Consider the following 15,966-nt stretch of genomic DNA (forward strand, 5'->3'; position numbering starts at 1 on the left):
TTGTCTTGTTGTCCACCCACTGCCACTGTCATTCAAAAATGTTTCTTGGTCCGTCACTCTTCACGCTAAGAAAAAAGTATGCATTAATGTTTAAATTTTAAACAGTTTCGAGAAAACCCGCACATATTCATAATGAATAAACGCTGTTTACTCATCGGATGAATAAACGCGTTTTTCTCGAAAGTGGTTAAATTTTAATCATTAATGAATAAAGACGTTTTTCTCAAAAGTGGTTAAATTTTATACACCGGAAGGATTTTAAATGGTTGATTTCTCATATTTTCAAAATAATTTATTAAAATAGCAATAAAATTAAAAAAACCAATAAAAAGTTATGTGTATTTCTTGATGAATAAACACATTTATCAGGTGCAACTATTATTTTTAAAATCTGATGATCGTGGGCATACGGCAATACTCACACATGATTTCCATTGGCCGGAACTATTTGCGCCACGACGTTCTGCAGTATATCGATGAAATTGATGAAATGGATCATGCTCTGTATCACAGTCAGCCAAACCCGCGGTGGGTGTAGACGAAGTCTTGTTGATTGTATCGGTCGGTGCTCCGCCAGTGGTCCATCCGCGATGATACCACAGACAAACAGACGTAACTCTTCATTGTGTATCTTCGTTCATGCATTTAACGGTTGATTTGAATATTATCAGTTCCGCGAACTACTCGCCGCAGCGCTGGCATCGGATCACTTTGACGTTTCTATATATTCTATAGAACTTTTATGCAATATTGTTTACGAGTTAGCGAGCAAGCTTGTTTTCCGCGAGAAGCCAGATAGATGTCGTTACTGAGGTTATATGTTTTGAGATACTATATTTTCAAGAACAAGGTTTTCAAAGAGTTACGTCTGTTTGTCTGTGATGATACCTTGCCATGCCGATGATGTTGTAAAGTCGTTTCAGCCTGCTGGAAGGAGGACGATTTAGTCTGATTCAGTCTTAAGCGAAGCATTGTGGTGTTAATACCATGGCAAGAAGAATATTTACAGTAGTACTTACTGCTTGGGAAAGACTGTAATGAACCGGAAATCATGTTGGGAAAGGTCATTTTAGTGATTGCTTTTCCATTGAAAGTTGTTTCCATCTCTCCAAAGTCGGAAACGGAAAAAAAAAACTTCATTTTCGGTCCGCCACTCGATTGCGAAGGAAGTAGCAATTCCTGATTCCCACTGCTGGCGACGTTGATGGCTTCTTCTGGTAGTTCTCACCGAACTCTGGAAATGAAAAGAGAATGATAAATTACTATTAAATTTTATCTATTATACTATAAACAATAAATATATCTATCTGCGAAAAGTTGATCAATGATGGCTGCCGCGTTTTCTAAAAATGATTGTTGTCAAGTTTTTTTCAGCCAATAGTGAATAAAATTTAAACACTTCTGTTGAAAAATGGTTTTCTCTGGAAATGTCTAAATTGTATACACTTTTTTGCTATACATTTAAACCACTATATGACAGCTTGAACAAGCTCCCAAAAGTGGTTGAAAAATATTCATTAATGCATAGACTCGTTTTTCCGTGAATTGTTAACCTTCACGGAAAAACGAGTTTAAGCATTGATGACTATTTTTTATCCACTTTTGGGAGCTTGTTCGAGCTGTCATAGAGTGGTTGAAATTTATAGCAAAAAAGTGTATAGAATTTAGACATTTCCAGAGAAAACCATTTTTCAACAAAAGTGTTTAAATTTTATTCACTGGTGGCTGAAAAAAAACTTAGGAACAATTATTTTCCGAAAAGCAGCGGCCATCATTGGTCAACTTTTTGCAGGTAGATAGATTGTTTATAGTATTATTTATAATCTAGATACAATTTAATAGTAATTTATATTTTTTTTATTATTTCCAGAGAGCGGTGAGAACTTTATCTATAAAAGTTTTTCCAGAGGAGCTAGTGAGCTGCAGATTCAGCTGGTACAAGCGTTGTCCGGTACGGTTGGCTTCCGATGATATATTGCTGGACATGCCAACTGGAATATCCTGTCGCCGGGTGGGATCAGGCCAAAGAGGTGGCCGATGCTAATAGTAAGTATATCTACACAGCAAAAAATGTAATATCGATCAACGTAATTCAAGCTGATGTATGAAATAATGATGTAATAGCAAAAATCAGATACAATATTACATCAATGGATGTAATTTTGTTCGCAAAATCGGTATACATCGTACAACGTCATATTACCATAGAGGTAACTCTAAGACCACTGGGTCCCGAAGAAAATCATTATTATTTTTGGCTCACTCAGTACTAGAACAACAGTCCCAAGCTATTTCACTCACCCCTGCATGTTCTGCATGAATCCACACACCCCTGATGTTATCTGTCAAACTTTCATAGCGAATCAAAACAAACATAGTGTAGTAATAGAATTTCAACTAGAATAGGGTACGTTAATCGTTTGCTTGGGACCAATAGGCTACTAAAGTGGTGAGCCAATTTAAAATCGTTAGTTTCGTATTGATTGTTGATTGTACCACATGGCAACACTACTACCACAAACGAAGTGACAGACGACTAACTGGCAAAGAAATCCATTTAAATAATGTGGTTCACTGTAATAGAATTTTCTTGGAAGCTTGTGCCATCATCCACCAGATTGGTTAGTTTTTTGTTTTGATGTGAACAAAGTTGATTTTGTGTACAATGATTCTTTAACAGTGTGCAAAGAGTGCGTATCATTTTGTCATTTTTTTTTATGAATTTCAGTTTTGAGTAGAGTGAAAGAGATAGAACCAAAACATTCTTTTTTTTTTTATATTAATTTATTTGTACAGGCTCAATCGAATAAACTTTACAGAGCCGAGTTATCATTTTCATTATACATGATTAATGTCTTAAATCTAGAGTTAAAGGAATTGAACCGATTACTCGCGGTCGTCTCGAGGTTAGTGGAGATTTACAATTTTTTGGGTGGGGAAAGGGAGAAGGAGGTTTGAAATATGATTTATTATACAAATATTTAATTAATCCTAAAACATGAACTTATTTCTATTCATCTTGAAAACAAACATTAAAAAAAAAACTACACGCACAATACACAAACTAAACACAAGGTTAATCAAACTTACAATCTAAGGTTAGTATTCTTAAAGTAAACATATATGAGTTTCATAAACTCCAGGTCACGTCTAGCCAAAATATCCCGAACTGGAACATTAGGTTGTCTACCTCGAGCCCGAAGGGAATCGCACAGCTCAGATCTGACTCCACGATGCTCAGCACAAGACCAAAGGATGTGATCGGCGTCTTGGTAACCTTGCCCACATTCACAGAGATTGCTGTCTCCCAGCCCAACACGAAACAAGTGAGCGTTTAACGAATAGTGATTGGACATGAGGCGAGACATCAGACGAATGAAGTCTCGACCCACATCCAACCCCTTGAACCAAGGACTCTTCGACACGATGATCGAATATAGCCATCGTCCCAAACTCCCTTCACTCCACTTATTCTGCCAGCTGACGAGTGACTGTTGACGATAAATGAAGAAAAATTCATCGTAGGCGATTTGTCGATCGTAAATATCGCCTTCCATAGCGCCCACCTTAGCAAGTGAGTCAGCCATCTCATTGCCCGGAATCGAGCAATGAGATGGGACCCATGCAAAGGTGATGACAAAAGATCTTAAAGATAAAGCACTTAAAAGCTCTCGTATTTTCATGAGAAAATACGAGGAGTGCTTTACCGGCCTCATAGAGCGAATAGCCTCGACAGAACTGAGACTATCCGTAAAAATAAAATAATGATCTGGTGCAAGTGAGGCGATCGTTTCTAGCGTATAATATATTGCCGCCAGTTCAGCAACATATACGGAACAAGGAGCTTGAAGCATTCGAGAGGCGCTATGAAATTCGTTAAAAATACCAAAACCAGCGGACGACTCTATTAGTGATCCATCTGTGAAGAACGATCTTGCGGAATCAACTTGGCCAAACTTTGCAGCGTAAATTGACGGAACAATCATGGAACGATGATGTTCTGGGATTCCACGAATCTTCCGCGTCATAGATAAATCAAAACTAACTGAATTGCCGAAGTCGGAGAAGCATACACGATGGGGATTATGCTGTGAAGGGCTGACATCCTGAGTTATGTACACGTAGTACAATGACATAAAACGAGTTTGAGGGTTTAGCTCAAGAAGCTTCTCAAAGTTTTCGATTACCAGTGGGTTCATAACTTCACAACGGGTGAGGAGCCTGAGGGACAATTCCGAAAACCGATCCGATAGTGGCAACATGCCCGCCAACACTTCGAGACTCATCGTATGAGTCGAGTGCATGCATCCTAACGCGATACGAAGACAACGATACTGGATACGTTCCAGTTTGATGATGTGAGTTTTAGCCGCCGACTGGAAGCAAAAACTACCGTACTCCAAAACCGATAAAATCGTTGTCCGGTACAACGTTAGAAGATCTTGCGGATGAGCTCCCCACCACGTTCCGGTAATTGTTCGGAGAAAATTGATCCTTTGTTGGCATTTTCGTCTCAGATACTCAATGTGGGATCTCCAGGTGCATTTGGAATCGAACCAGACCCCAAGATATTTGAAAGACATGGACTGAGTGAACGGCTTACCCAAAAGTTGAAGCTTCGGTTGTGCTGGGCTATGCTTCCTAGAAAAAACGACCAACTCAGTTTTCTCCGAGGAGAATTCGATACCTAGCTCGATAGCCCAAGTAGACAAATTATCTAAGGTATCCTGTAAGGGTCCTTGCAGGTCGACCTCTTTGAGCCCTGTCATAGACACTACTCCGTCATCTGCAAGTTGTCTCAACGTGCAGTTGTCTCTTAGACAATTGTCAATTTCTCTGACGTAGAAATTATACAAAAGGGGGCTTAAACATGAGCCCTGGGAGAGACCCATGTAACTAAATCGAGAAGCTGTAGAGTTTCCATGAGAAAAGCTCATATGTTTCTCTGACAGCAAATTGTACAAAAAGTTATTAATTAATGGGGAAAGGCCACAAGCGTGGAGTTTGTCTGAAAGGACTTCAACCGATACTGAATCAAAAGCCCCCTTAATATCCAAGAACACAGAAGCCATTTGCTCTTTTTTAGCAAAAGCCAACTGGATTTCTGTGGAAAGCAACACGAGACAGTCGTTCGTTCCCTTACCCCTACGGAAACCAAATTGAGTATCTGAGAGTAGGTGGTTCGTCTCAACCCATTTGTCGAGGCGAAAAAGGATCATTTTCTCCAACAATTTTCGAATGCACGATAACATCGCGATGGGACGATACGAGTTATGATCTGACGCGGGTTTTCCAGGCTTTTTAATGGCTGTAACTCTCACTCGCCTCCAATCATCTGGAACAATATTGAACTCCAGGAACTGACAAAACAAGTTCAACATGCGCCTCTTAGCGACGTCTGGGAGGTTCTTCAACAAGTCGAACTTGATCCTATCAGCCCCCGGAGCCGAATTGCGACACGAAAGGAGCGCGAGTGAGAGCTCTAGCATTGAAAAAGGCTGGCTGATCTCGTCTACCGAATTCGTCGTTTCGCGAGGAATCATCTGTGCCGGCACGGAATCAGGACATACTTTTCGCGCGAACTTGAGAATCCACCGATCCGAGTACTCCTCGCTCTCGTTGTTTGAAGACCGGTTACGCATCCTTCGCGCCGTGTTCCAAAGCGTATTCATCGACGTTTCACGCGATAAACCGTCCACTAATTGCCGCCAGTATCCGCGTTTCTTGGCTTTGATGAGGCTCTTGAGTTCGTGTTCAAGAGTCGAGTACGCTTCGAAATACTCGGGTGTTCCGCGTTTCCGGAAAAGCTTAAACGCGTCGGACTTTTTACGATAAACCTCAGTGCATTGCTGGTCCCACCAAGGGGTAGGAGGTTTCCTACGAAAAGACGTTCCTGGAACCGGCCGAGTTTGAGCTCGAAGCGCGCTGTCCAAGATCAGATTGGAGAGGAAGTTATATTCCTCCAACGGTGGAAGCTCTTCTACCGACGACACGGCTTCATCTATCGCGGTCTTGAACGTTGTCCAATCGATATTACGGGTGAGGTCGTACGCGACGTTAACGGATTTCGACGGATTGAACCCACTGGCAATCGAAATTTTGATCGGCAAGTGATCACTACCGTGGGGATCCTGGATCACATTCCATGTGCAATCCAACGATAATGAATTAGAGCAAAGTGTGAGGTCTAATCTACTTCCATTTGAGGATGGACCAGCCAGACGTGTTACTTCTCCATTGTTAAGAATTGTCATATTGAAGTTATCACAGAGGTCATATATCAAAGTAGAACGGTTGTCATCATACAGTTCCCCCCAGCCTGTACCGTGGGAATTAAAATCTCCCATAATCAACCGTGGAGTAGGAAGAACTGAACAGATATCTGAAAGTTGTTTTTGACTAATCGAAACTCGGGGAGGAATATACACAGAAGCAATACAAAGGCTCTTGCCTTTAACAAAAGCCTGACATGCGACAACTTCAATACCTGGAAATTGTGGAAGATTCACTCTATAGAAGGAATGGCACTTTTTGATCCCCAAAAGTACTCCTCCTCCACGCGAATCCTCACGATCCAGTCGAATAATGTTAAAATCATGAAAAGGAAGATCGATATCTGAAGAGAGCCAAGTTTCACACAGAGCAAATGCATCACAATCATTATTGTGAACCAAAAACTTAAACGATTCTATCTTAGGAATAAGACTTCGACAATTCCACTGTAGAACAGTGATCAAATCCCCGACCTCGTTTGGAAAATTATCCATCGAAGGAGATGATTGCTGCAAGGAGGGGCCACTTCAATGTCAACTGCTTCAAGAGGGTTTTCACAGTAGGAATCATTGCCAGAACAATGCTTTTCAGAGGATCAGAAATATCGAGGTAATTGAGGATACTGTCCACAATGTTATCAAATGAGAACAACCCAGATGAAGAAGGGGCTTGTGTTCTGAAAATTGGGGCATCGGGGGTTTTGGATGTCCCCGGGAGAGGTGGAAAATCCTGGGTATAATCAGTTCTGCGGAATCCAGGAGGAGTAGAAGTCTCCTTTTTTCCACCACTCCTTGATTTGGGCAAGCTGATTTGGGGTTCTTGATCTGCAACTTTCCGCGAACGGATGCGTTTTCGTTTCCGGGCAGAACCTTCCGGAAAACTGAAAGAAACTCCCTCCTCAGCCAAGTCAGAGCCAGACTCGTCATCTGACAAAAGAGCGAAGGGATTTGTTTCGTTGGTCGATGGCTTGGCTGTCTTAAGCATTTCTGCAAAAGATCGCCTGGAACGTTCTTTAAGAGAGCGCTCTAGTTTTTCCCCGCGTTGTTTATACACCGGACACGACGAGAGACCATGAGGAGGAGATCCTTTGCAGTACACGCATTTTGGTGCCGTGACTGTGCAGGCGCCATCCTCGTGCTTCTCCCCGCATTTGGAACAGCGTGCCTTGCTGCCACAGTGAGAGGCCGTATGTCCCAACTGTTTGCAGTTTTGGCAGTTCATGACCCGAGGAACAAACAAACGCACAGGTAGCCGAAGTTTTCCCAACTCGATGTACTGAGGAAGGGCTGAACCAGAAAAGGTCACGCGAAACGAGTCTGTGGGGGTAAAACTCTTTTTACCCTCGCTGACAGATACTGAGCCCAGTTTTTGGACATCCAGTATCTTCACCGGGGGAGCAAGGGGTTCTTGAAACGACCAACCGCCTGCTTCTCCAAGATCTCGGGGGTCAGACTCGCTTCGGTGACCACACCTTCGATCTCCACATCACGAGCTGGTATGTAAACCCTGTACTCAATCGTAAAGAGCTGGGAGGCAGCAATCTCGTTAGCCTGCTTCAGGTTAGAAACGACAACACGAAGTTTATTATGCCTAACCTTCGTGATTTCGGTCACGGCCGAGTATCGCTTCGTCAGATCAGTGGAAATTTGCATCAAGTTCAAAGGTTTGTTTTTGGGCTGAAAGTAGACAACCCATGGTCCAGTCGAGTCATCTGGATAGGCTCGCGATCGGGGGCTTTTCTGAGACGAACCATGAATGACAACACGTTTTCGTCTTTTCTTGCCATCGAGTGGCAAACTGGTGTCATCTTCCGACAAAATGTCCATATCGTCTTCTGACGAGACGTCCATTTTGCCGTACTAGTGGGAGCGGTAAACGCTCTACCACTGAAACGATGCTTAAAACCACACAGACACAATAAACAGAAAAAAAAACTACAAACACAGAAACACAAAATTAAATTTAACTGATGGGCGAGAGAAAGAAACAGGAAAAAAAAAACTTATCTGCTATACTACTACCACCGAGTGATTACACAGCAGCAGCGGAGCGACGCGCAGCGTGGGTGACCTTCGATGCGCGTGTGCGGGCGATCTTTGTAGTGGTGTGCTTGTATTAGGCTCGGCACTCAGCTGGACACACGATGATGGATGACCGGTATAAATGCAGAGGCAGATGCTGACACTCGATGACGATGATCTGTGTGCAGGTATGCGTGATCACGCACCGATGGCAAAATGGTTGGCGAATTGGCAATCGCAAAAACAATTTTCCTTCCGATGATGCCGAAAACACACTTTCTTCTCAGAAAAAAACTCACTTTCAGATAATTGTTTAGCCGGGTACTATGCCAGTAATCACTAAGCGAGAAAAAACTGATAATTTAAACCAACCGAATACCGAGAAAACTTCCGAAATACCGGAGCGCGAAACAAGTCGACTGTACTTCTTGCTAGGTCGCAGTGGGATGAACCAAAACATTCTAGTACTTGGAGAAAATGCTAGTTCAATCTAGTAGTAGTGTTGCCATGTGGTACAATCCAGTAGTAGTGGTGTTGCCATGTGGTACACTGAAAAATTTCAATAGCAGGTTAGTCACCAAAGTTTTCGAGCCGCTCCGTCTGTCACTTCCTTTGTGCTACTACTGGATTGTACTAGCATTTTCACCAAATGTTAGAATATTTTGGTTCTATCTCTTTCACTCTACTCAAAACTGAAATGCATAAAAATATGACAAAATGATACACTCTTTGCACACTGTCAAAGAATCATTGTACACAAAATAAACTTTGTTCAATATAAAACAAAAAAACTAACCCATCTGATAGATGATGGCACAAGCTTCCAAGAAAATTCTATTACAGTGAACCACATTATTTTAATGGATTTCTTCGCCAGTTAGTCGTCTGTCACTTCCCGAATAAAAATAATTATAATAAAACAACGAAATTACCGGAAATTACAATGATTTTTACTGTTGAATTTTGAGTACATTAAAATTTATTGTACGAGAGAAAAAATAGATTTCGATTTTTAACGATACAATGCTCAAACAACGAAAATTAGTGTGATGAGATCAAATTTGTCCTGGAAAAATCACTTTTTTATATTGTTAAGATGCTTAACAACCCCCCTTTTTTACTGTAAATTTCTCAAATACCATGATTTTCATTGTTGTGAACCATAAATTTCGTTGTGATTTTATGGTAATGGACAAAAATGTCCAATGTTTTGTCAGTAAATATCATGGTTACAATGACAATGAAAATCATTGTATTTTTATTGGATTTTTTTTACGGGTTCGTTTGTGTTTAAAATCGTTCCGGTGTATAAAATTTAACCACTTTTGAGAAAAAACGTCTTTACTCATTAATGATTAAAATTTAATCACTTTCGAGAAAAACGCGTTTATTCATCCGATGAGTAAACAGCGTTTATTAATTTTATGAATATGTGCGGGTTTTCTCGAAACTGTTTAAAATTTAAACATTAATGCCTTCTTTTTTCTTAGCGTGTTCACGGAAAAACGAGTCTATCCATTAATGACTATTTTTTAACCACTTTTAGAACTTGTTCGTGCTGTCATAAAGTGGTTAAAATTTATATCAGAAAATTGCATACAATTTAGACACTTTCCGAGAAAAACGTTCAACACAGGAAGTGTCTGAATTTTATTCATTACTGACTGAAAAATATCTTTGTTTACATTCACGATCATTGTAAAATGGAAGTCGTAGTTGCAGTTTTGTTTTAGAGCGACGGTTTGTGTTGTTTCTAGGGAACACAGCATAAATATTAGGTAAGTTGGTTGATTAATTTGATTAATGCCTATTGAACTTAATGTTAATACTTTTTTCAGGTTAAATGTGGTATGAACTTCGACCGACCGGAGTCTCGGTATAACGTGTTGTAGATTCCAGTACTACGGTTCACAATAATCGGACATGAAACCAGAAAGAAGTAAGTTGATCCTTTTAGTATTGGAAGTCTTCAACTAATCCCAATGTCCCGCTTCTGCACAAATCTTGGTATGTGCGAACCTTCCCTGCGAATATCCATTAATCCTCAACTAACACAGTAGCTTCTTCCAGACCAGCAGCAACACAATCTCCTGTAAAGCGGCTGAGATGGACATCGTACCTGGACGTTTAATAGCCACGGCAACTATCTACATGGCCTCGAAGAGATCGGCGATATCGCTGGTGCGGTCAACGTTACCATTTGGCAGTCCTTTCGGCAGATGCACTTGCTCGCGGCAGAGCTTCAAGTGCACTACACCAATCGCATAGTTACCACAGATGCATCCATTGGAACGAATCACCAACAAAGGCACAATTGATATGCCACGCATAGGTGTTCCGAGCTACTTCTTCGGCTACATTTGTACTTGATACTGGTTAATCAGATTCACCCATAAGGATAAACCTAGTTTAGGGTTTAAGTAAAGGCGAAGAAATTGACCTAATATTAAGGATATTGAAAATAAAATACAATAATTTAAAATCATTCGGATGTATACAATTTAACCACTTTTGAGAAAAACGTCTTTATTCATTAATGCTAATGGTTTGTATTATTATGCTTAATGGTTTTGTATTATCGCTCAACTTTACGTGGAATATATCGTGAATTGGTAATCAGTAAATTACAGGCAACCAATTCGCGATATATTCCACATAAAGTTGATCGATGTTACAAAACCATTCGTGGACCTTACTGACTACCATAACCATTACCATTAAAGTTCTCAAACCATAAGTTAAAAGGTTCTAATATAGTTCTCTTTCCGAAAATGTATGGAGAAAACAAGAATTTGGAACGGTAATGGTTCTTAACAACCCATTATTTGTAAGGTCCAGTTCCAAAAAACCATAATACATAAGGTTGAAACTTTATCATTAAACGTTCATGTAAAGTTCCATAACCATTTCAGTTAAAGTTTAGCAGGGATTATAAACAATTTTTAACCATTTTAGGCAAGGTCAATTTATGGTTCGCGTTTATGCGGGTTGACCTGGTTGCAGCAGTTTATATGTTATTATTTACTGTGTAGAGTTTAAAAATCCCAAACTTTGGGTATTTTAATTTGTCTGTGTATAAGGTGATTTTTTTTCTGACCGCCAGCTCTCGTATTGTTTACATTTCATTCGTGTCGATTAGCGATTTTTCGTCAACTACTATGGTTTTATTTCACTCGCACGTTTGCAGAACTTTGCTTAAAATTGGTAAATATTTGTTGAGTGCACATACAACCCAACTACTTCTCGTTTTCTCGCAGGTGAATTCAACAACAATATCAGGATTATCGTCTGCGCCAATACCGGCGGAATATCTCGTGAGCGAATCGTGCGAATGCTTCTTACTTTCAAGTCGTAATTCGTCAAACAACGTTTTAAATCATTTGCAAGTCTTGTATTAAATTGGAATCAGTTTATCAGTGATGTGATCAAGATCATACAAATTTAATTTAAGAAGTCTCAATGGCAAGTCAAGTGGAGCTAAAGCAATCAGAAGTTCAAAATGAAACCAAGACTACTTGTGAGAATGTCCCCCAAAATGGAGCTACAACATCCAATCAAGTAACTGCAATAGGATTACATTAAACTTTATCACACTTGACAAAAATTTAATTTCAGATCTTAGTCAAACAGGCCAATGATACAGGTTGCACAAAAAAGCGCAACCGAAGTGAGAATGATTACGAACAGGAAGCAACGAAGCGTAAAAAGATTTTCAAATATGGAAATTACAACCGTTACTACGGATATCGGAACATCAATGAATCACCAAAAGAGGACGTCAGACTTCAGGCTTTCATCGAACAGAAAGAATTGATAACCGGTAAACAACTACTGGACATAGGCTGCAATAATGGTTCACTCACACTTTTGATTGCAAAGCATTGCAATCCTGCCAGTGCTGTTGGAATAGACATAGACGGAGATTTAATAGGTAGGTACACTGCAGGGAGTTTTTCTTCAATATATGTGATGAACTTTAATCTCAGTATTCGTTTCCAGGCAGCGCACGAAGACACCAATCAGTTATGCTAAAATCAAGTATTGATGACGGCGATGCATTTCGGTCCCTAAAATGTGTGGAATTCAAAATGGCAAATTATGCTTATCAGGACGAATCACTGCTTGCCAACGAGAAACCTCAGTTTGATGTGATACTTTGCTTATCGGTAACCAAGTGGATCCATTTGAATTTTGGAGACGCTGCTGTGAAGCTTACGTTCAAGCGCGCATATCGTCAACTGCATGATGGAGGAATATTTATACTCGAGGCCCAGCCATGGAGTAGCTATAAGAAGAAGAAAAAACTAACGGACGAAATTTTTGCAAATTTCAAAAAAATCGCCTTTCGTCCAGATGAGTTTAGCCGGTTCCTGTTGGGCGACGAAATCGGTTTTCGGGAGATGTTCGAGCTAAAAATAGCTGATCACACGGTAAAGGGATTCCGGCGACCAATTTTCGTGTTTCGGAAATAGGTGAGTGATGCAGGGTATTCTTTAAAGGTGAAACCGATATAAATTATTGAATTGAACTCATGTCTTGATTACCTAACATGGATGGAAAAGAAAATCCTTTTATTTTATAATAGGGTGAGTGACCCAATAGTGGAGGAGTTAATTTGTTTTATTTATATAAAACTAGCTGAGTGTGCCCGGCCTTGCTCGGGATTCAATATTAGCTTGAGTTTATGCGCCGAGTAGTAGCTTCCGAGTCTATAAGGGTCAGACAGACACAGAAATTCATTTATATATACATCTTCTTATTGCGTGCTCTCAACTTAGTGTTCTAAATGCACTTCCACTGTTACTAATTGAGAGCTTTCGATGCCAATACCAATGCATGAATTTGTATATTGTGTGGCAAGCACAATGATACTCTATGCCCAGGGAATATTTCCAACCCGAAAGATATCCTCGACTGGACCGGGAATCGAACCCGCCGCCTCCGGCTTGGTAATACCGTGTCTTTACTGAGTCCCCTTATACAGGGTGTTTGGTTCCGGGTTTTACATATTTTCAGGGTACATAGGGCTCCTAAAGTTATGAAAAAATCCCCATGAAACATAGGGTCGGAAATGACTGCTAAGTGAGTTATTCAACATTTTATATTTTTTTGTATTGTCAACTTTGGTTAGCTATATTTTTTTAATCTTAATGTGGTTTTCTGATTTCAACATACAAAATGAAAGACTAAAGCCTTAGCTATCAATGCTTTTTGGAAAAGAACTCGATTAAAGTTAATTATCATACATTAAAATTGAGAAGTATGTTGAAAGTACCAAAAAAACTGGTGAAATTTCATACATTTTAGTGTTTTTAAGTTGAAAATTTTCATTTCTGTTTATTTAGTTGTTCTACAAAACATTTTCCATGCAGTTCCCTAGATTTGTGCCTTTGGTAGTAACCTTGTAGGCTTTATGGTTTCTTTGTAATCATTGATTTAAAACAGCCATAAAAACTTGTGACGTTTTCATAAAATGCGCTATAGTCACCCTATTCGTTCGTACGTTCGGCTGTTGCAGTGGACTACGCACATGAAAATTTGGTAGAATGTTATTGTAAATGTTTAGATAGGGTTACGGTATGTAATGTGGGTCTAGTCCTTTCATTCGGCCTATCACGCAAATAAATAATTAATTAAGGAATATTACACAAAAAATAAGGAAAATATTGATCACTGATGATTGATAAATGTGTACCACACACAAATCAATTTATATCACAACATTTCAATACATTTTCAGCTCTCGTAAGTAATAAAACTGGTTGAGAATATCACTCTGTTCGGAGTTTTTAGCCGCCATGACTTCTAAGGTTAAGATGGGAAGGTTGCACTGACGATCATCAAATGGCCTGATTATGGCATTTATTGAATGGAATTACCTGATAATACACACTAGACGTAAAACTCACAGTTACTGTTTGAATATTTTATGTTTATTTTAATTGTTTAACAACGTTTTCACAAGTAAATCATGGACCCAACTTTAGGGACACATTTCTTTTCTATGTTCCTAACTTTGGCCCATGAAATTCATTTGACAGCATATAGCAATAAGAGTAACGTCAACAATGTGGTTTGCATTTGGATGATAAGGAACGAACAGGAAGGGAGATTTTTTCTGCCAAATCTGTATAATGAACATCACAATGTTTTGATTTAGATATTCTGCGGTCGAAAGACGATAAGCGAAATTTTTAATTTTTAATTTTTAACTTGAGTGATTTAATGTAGTTTTCGTAAAATTTTCTCTAAGAAATGTTTTGAGGAATGAAGAGTATTAAGTTAACAGTGATAGTGATAAAAAAAAATACATAAGAAAACGTTACCAAGAGCGTTTTTTTTGAGAATCAAACAGGATAGGACGAAGTTGCATCCATAAATAGACCCAATTTGGGGACAATAGACCGATATTACATACATTTCCCTGGTGAGTTTTTGTCTTAAAAAAAGTAAGTTTTTTCAACTTTTTGCGGTTCCTGATAGCAAACGACATGATAAGCATATCTAAGCATACCATTTAGCAGTAGAATATCGTTTGCAGGTAAATTAATTGATGAGTTATGATTAAAAACGTAATCTATGGCTGCATATTAGACCGAGGTTAGGGACGTATACCCTACATTCTTAACTTTTGATTACCGCACATCTCCTGCGTCGAAAGAAAACATAACTGCGGAGATGTTTCGCGGTATCGAATATTGCTCAGTCTCAGCAGAAAACACAACGAGAGACACCGAATCGGCGAATTCTGAGAGCGGAAGGGAGAGAAGTAGGTAGTGGTAATAAGTCGATGTCCTTTCAATTTCATAGCACTCGCAGCTCAGCTGCGGTGCTGTTTCGATGGAGGAGTGTGGAGCTCCGCTGCTTCTGTATACACACTTAGATTTTTTACAGGAGTCAGTATTTTTACTGGATTTTTGGATTACTGACTCGGTTAAAATTCAAATGACTGTTATTCGTAAAGATTGGATAAAATCGGAAAATTTTCTTTTTCATCATTACACGGGGTTAACAGAAGTTAGTCTGTAAATTTTCGTAACACATTTTCTCAACTTTGAATTTTTCACAGATTTTTAAATTTTACCGAAGAGTTCCGCAATTCAAAAACTCGGTAAAAATTACTGACTCGATAAGTGTGTACTGATGTATGGTTGGTGAAGAGGTTGGCAACTGGAGGGTATTCTCGGGCTAGTGAATGCCACCCATCCCCACTTATAATTCAGTAATACACTATTCATTCATTTCTGTTTGATATGTTTACAAAGTTTGCAAACAGAAATGAGCATTGCAGTGTAGTTACCAATTTTCCAAGTCATAGACTTCAGATAACTGTTCAAAGTCCCAGATTTTTTTATAACTGAATCATGAACAAAAAACCAAAGACCACTATGACAAATGCGATCGGTCTGAAGGGATCTTTACATAGAAATTGTTTTAAGGTGATACGATCCAGAACGTCGGGCTCTGGTTCCACTTCGCTTTTTCCAGGAGGCCATTATCTGCTACCGGTAAAAATACAATAACAAAACTGTGATGACAATTTAGTGCCTCAAATCGCAATAGTGCCCGAGATTAACTTCCTAGAAAACTCGAAGTGGCAGTGAAAGTGCCTATGATTTGTGGACGCTGAACCATACCACCTTAAGAACTCAGTATGCCTTAAGAACTCAGT

General features: G+C 39.5%; 1 protein-coding gene and 1 long non-coding RNA gene across 2 annotated transcripts; both read left to right on the top strand.

Moving 5' to 3' along the window:
* The first annotated feature begins 9,994 nt into the window (after nt 1–9,994).
* On the top strand, nt 9,995–10,714 carry LOC135713414 (uncharacterized). Its single transcript, XR_010518733.1, has 3 exons — nt 9,995–10,072; nt 10,133–10,233; nt 10,365–10,714. It is a non-coding gene; the product is annotated as an uncharacterized LOC135713414 (long non-coding RNA).
* Nucleotides 10,715–11,438: 724 nt separating this feature from the next.
* On the top strand, nt 11,439–12,792 carry LOC135713417 (probable RNA methyltransferase CG1239). Its single transcript, XM_065236530.1, has 4 exons — nt 11,439–11,498; nt 11,552–11,852; nt 11,910–12,225; nt 12,294–12,792. The coding sequence occupies exons 2-4, from the start codon at nt 11,754–11,756 to the stop codon at nt 12,764–12,766; spliced, it is 888 nt and encodes a 295-aa protein (XP_065092602.1). The 5' UTR covers nt 11,439–11,498; nt 11,552–11,753; the 3' UTR covers nt 12,767–12,792.
* Nucleotides 12,793–15,966: the final 3,174 nt, after the last annotated feature.

The sequence above is a fragment of the Ochlerotatus camptorhynchus genome, unplaced genomic scaffold, assembly GCF_037179485.1.
Source record: "Ochlerotatus camptorhynchus isolate MF236.1 unplaced genomic scaffold, CSIRO-AGI_Acam_v1.1 ptg000554l, whole genome shotgun sequence".
Taxonomy (NCBI): Eukaryota; Metazoa; Arthropoda; class Insecta; order Diptera; family Culicidae; genus Ochlerotatus; species Ochlerotatus camptorhynchus.

Excerpts from the sequence above, each read along its gene's own strand:
- LOC135713417 (XM_065236530.1), top strand. The coding sequence starts at position 11,754 with ATGGCAAGTCAAGTGGAGCTAAAGCAATCAGAAGTTCAAAATGAAACC. Across the intron at positions 11,853-11,909 it reads GAGCTACAACATCCAATCAA|ATCTTAGTCAAACAGGCCAA; the intron begins GTAACTGCAATA and ends ATTTAATTTCAG. Across the intron at positions 12,226-12,293 it reads CATAGACGGAGATTTAATAG|GCAGCGCACGAAGACACCAA; the intron begins GTAGGTACACTG and ends ATTCGTTTCCAG.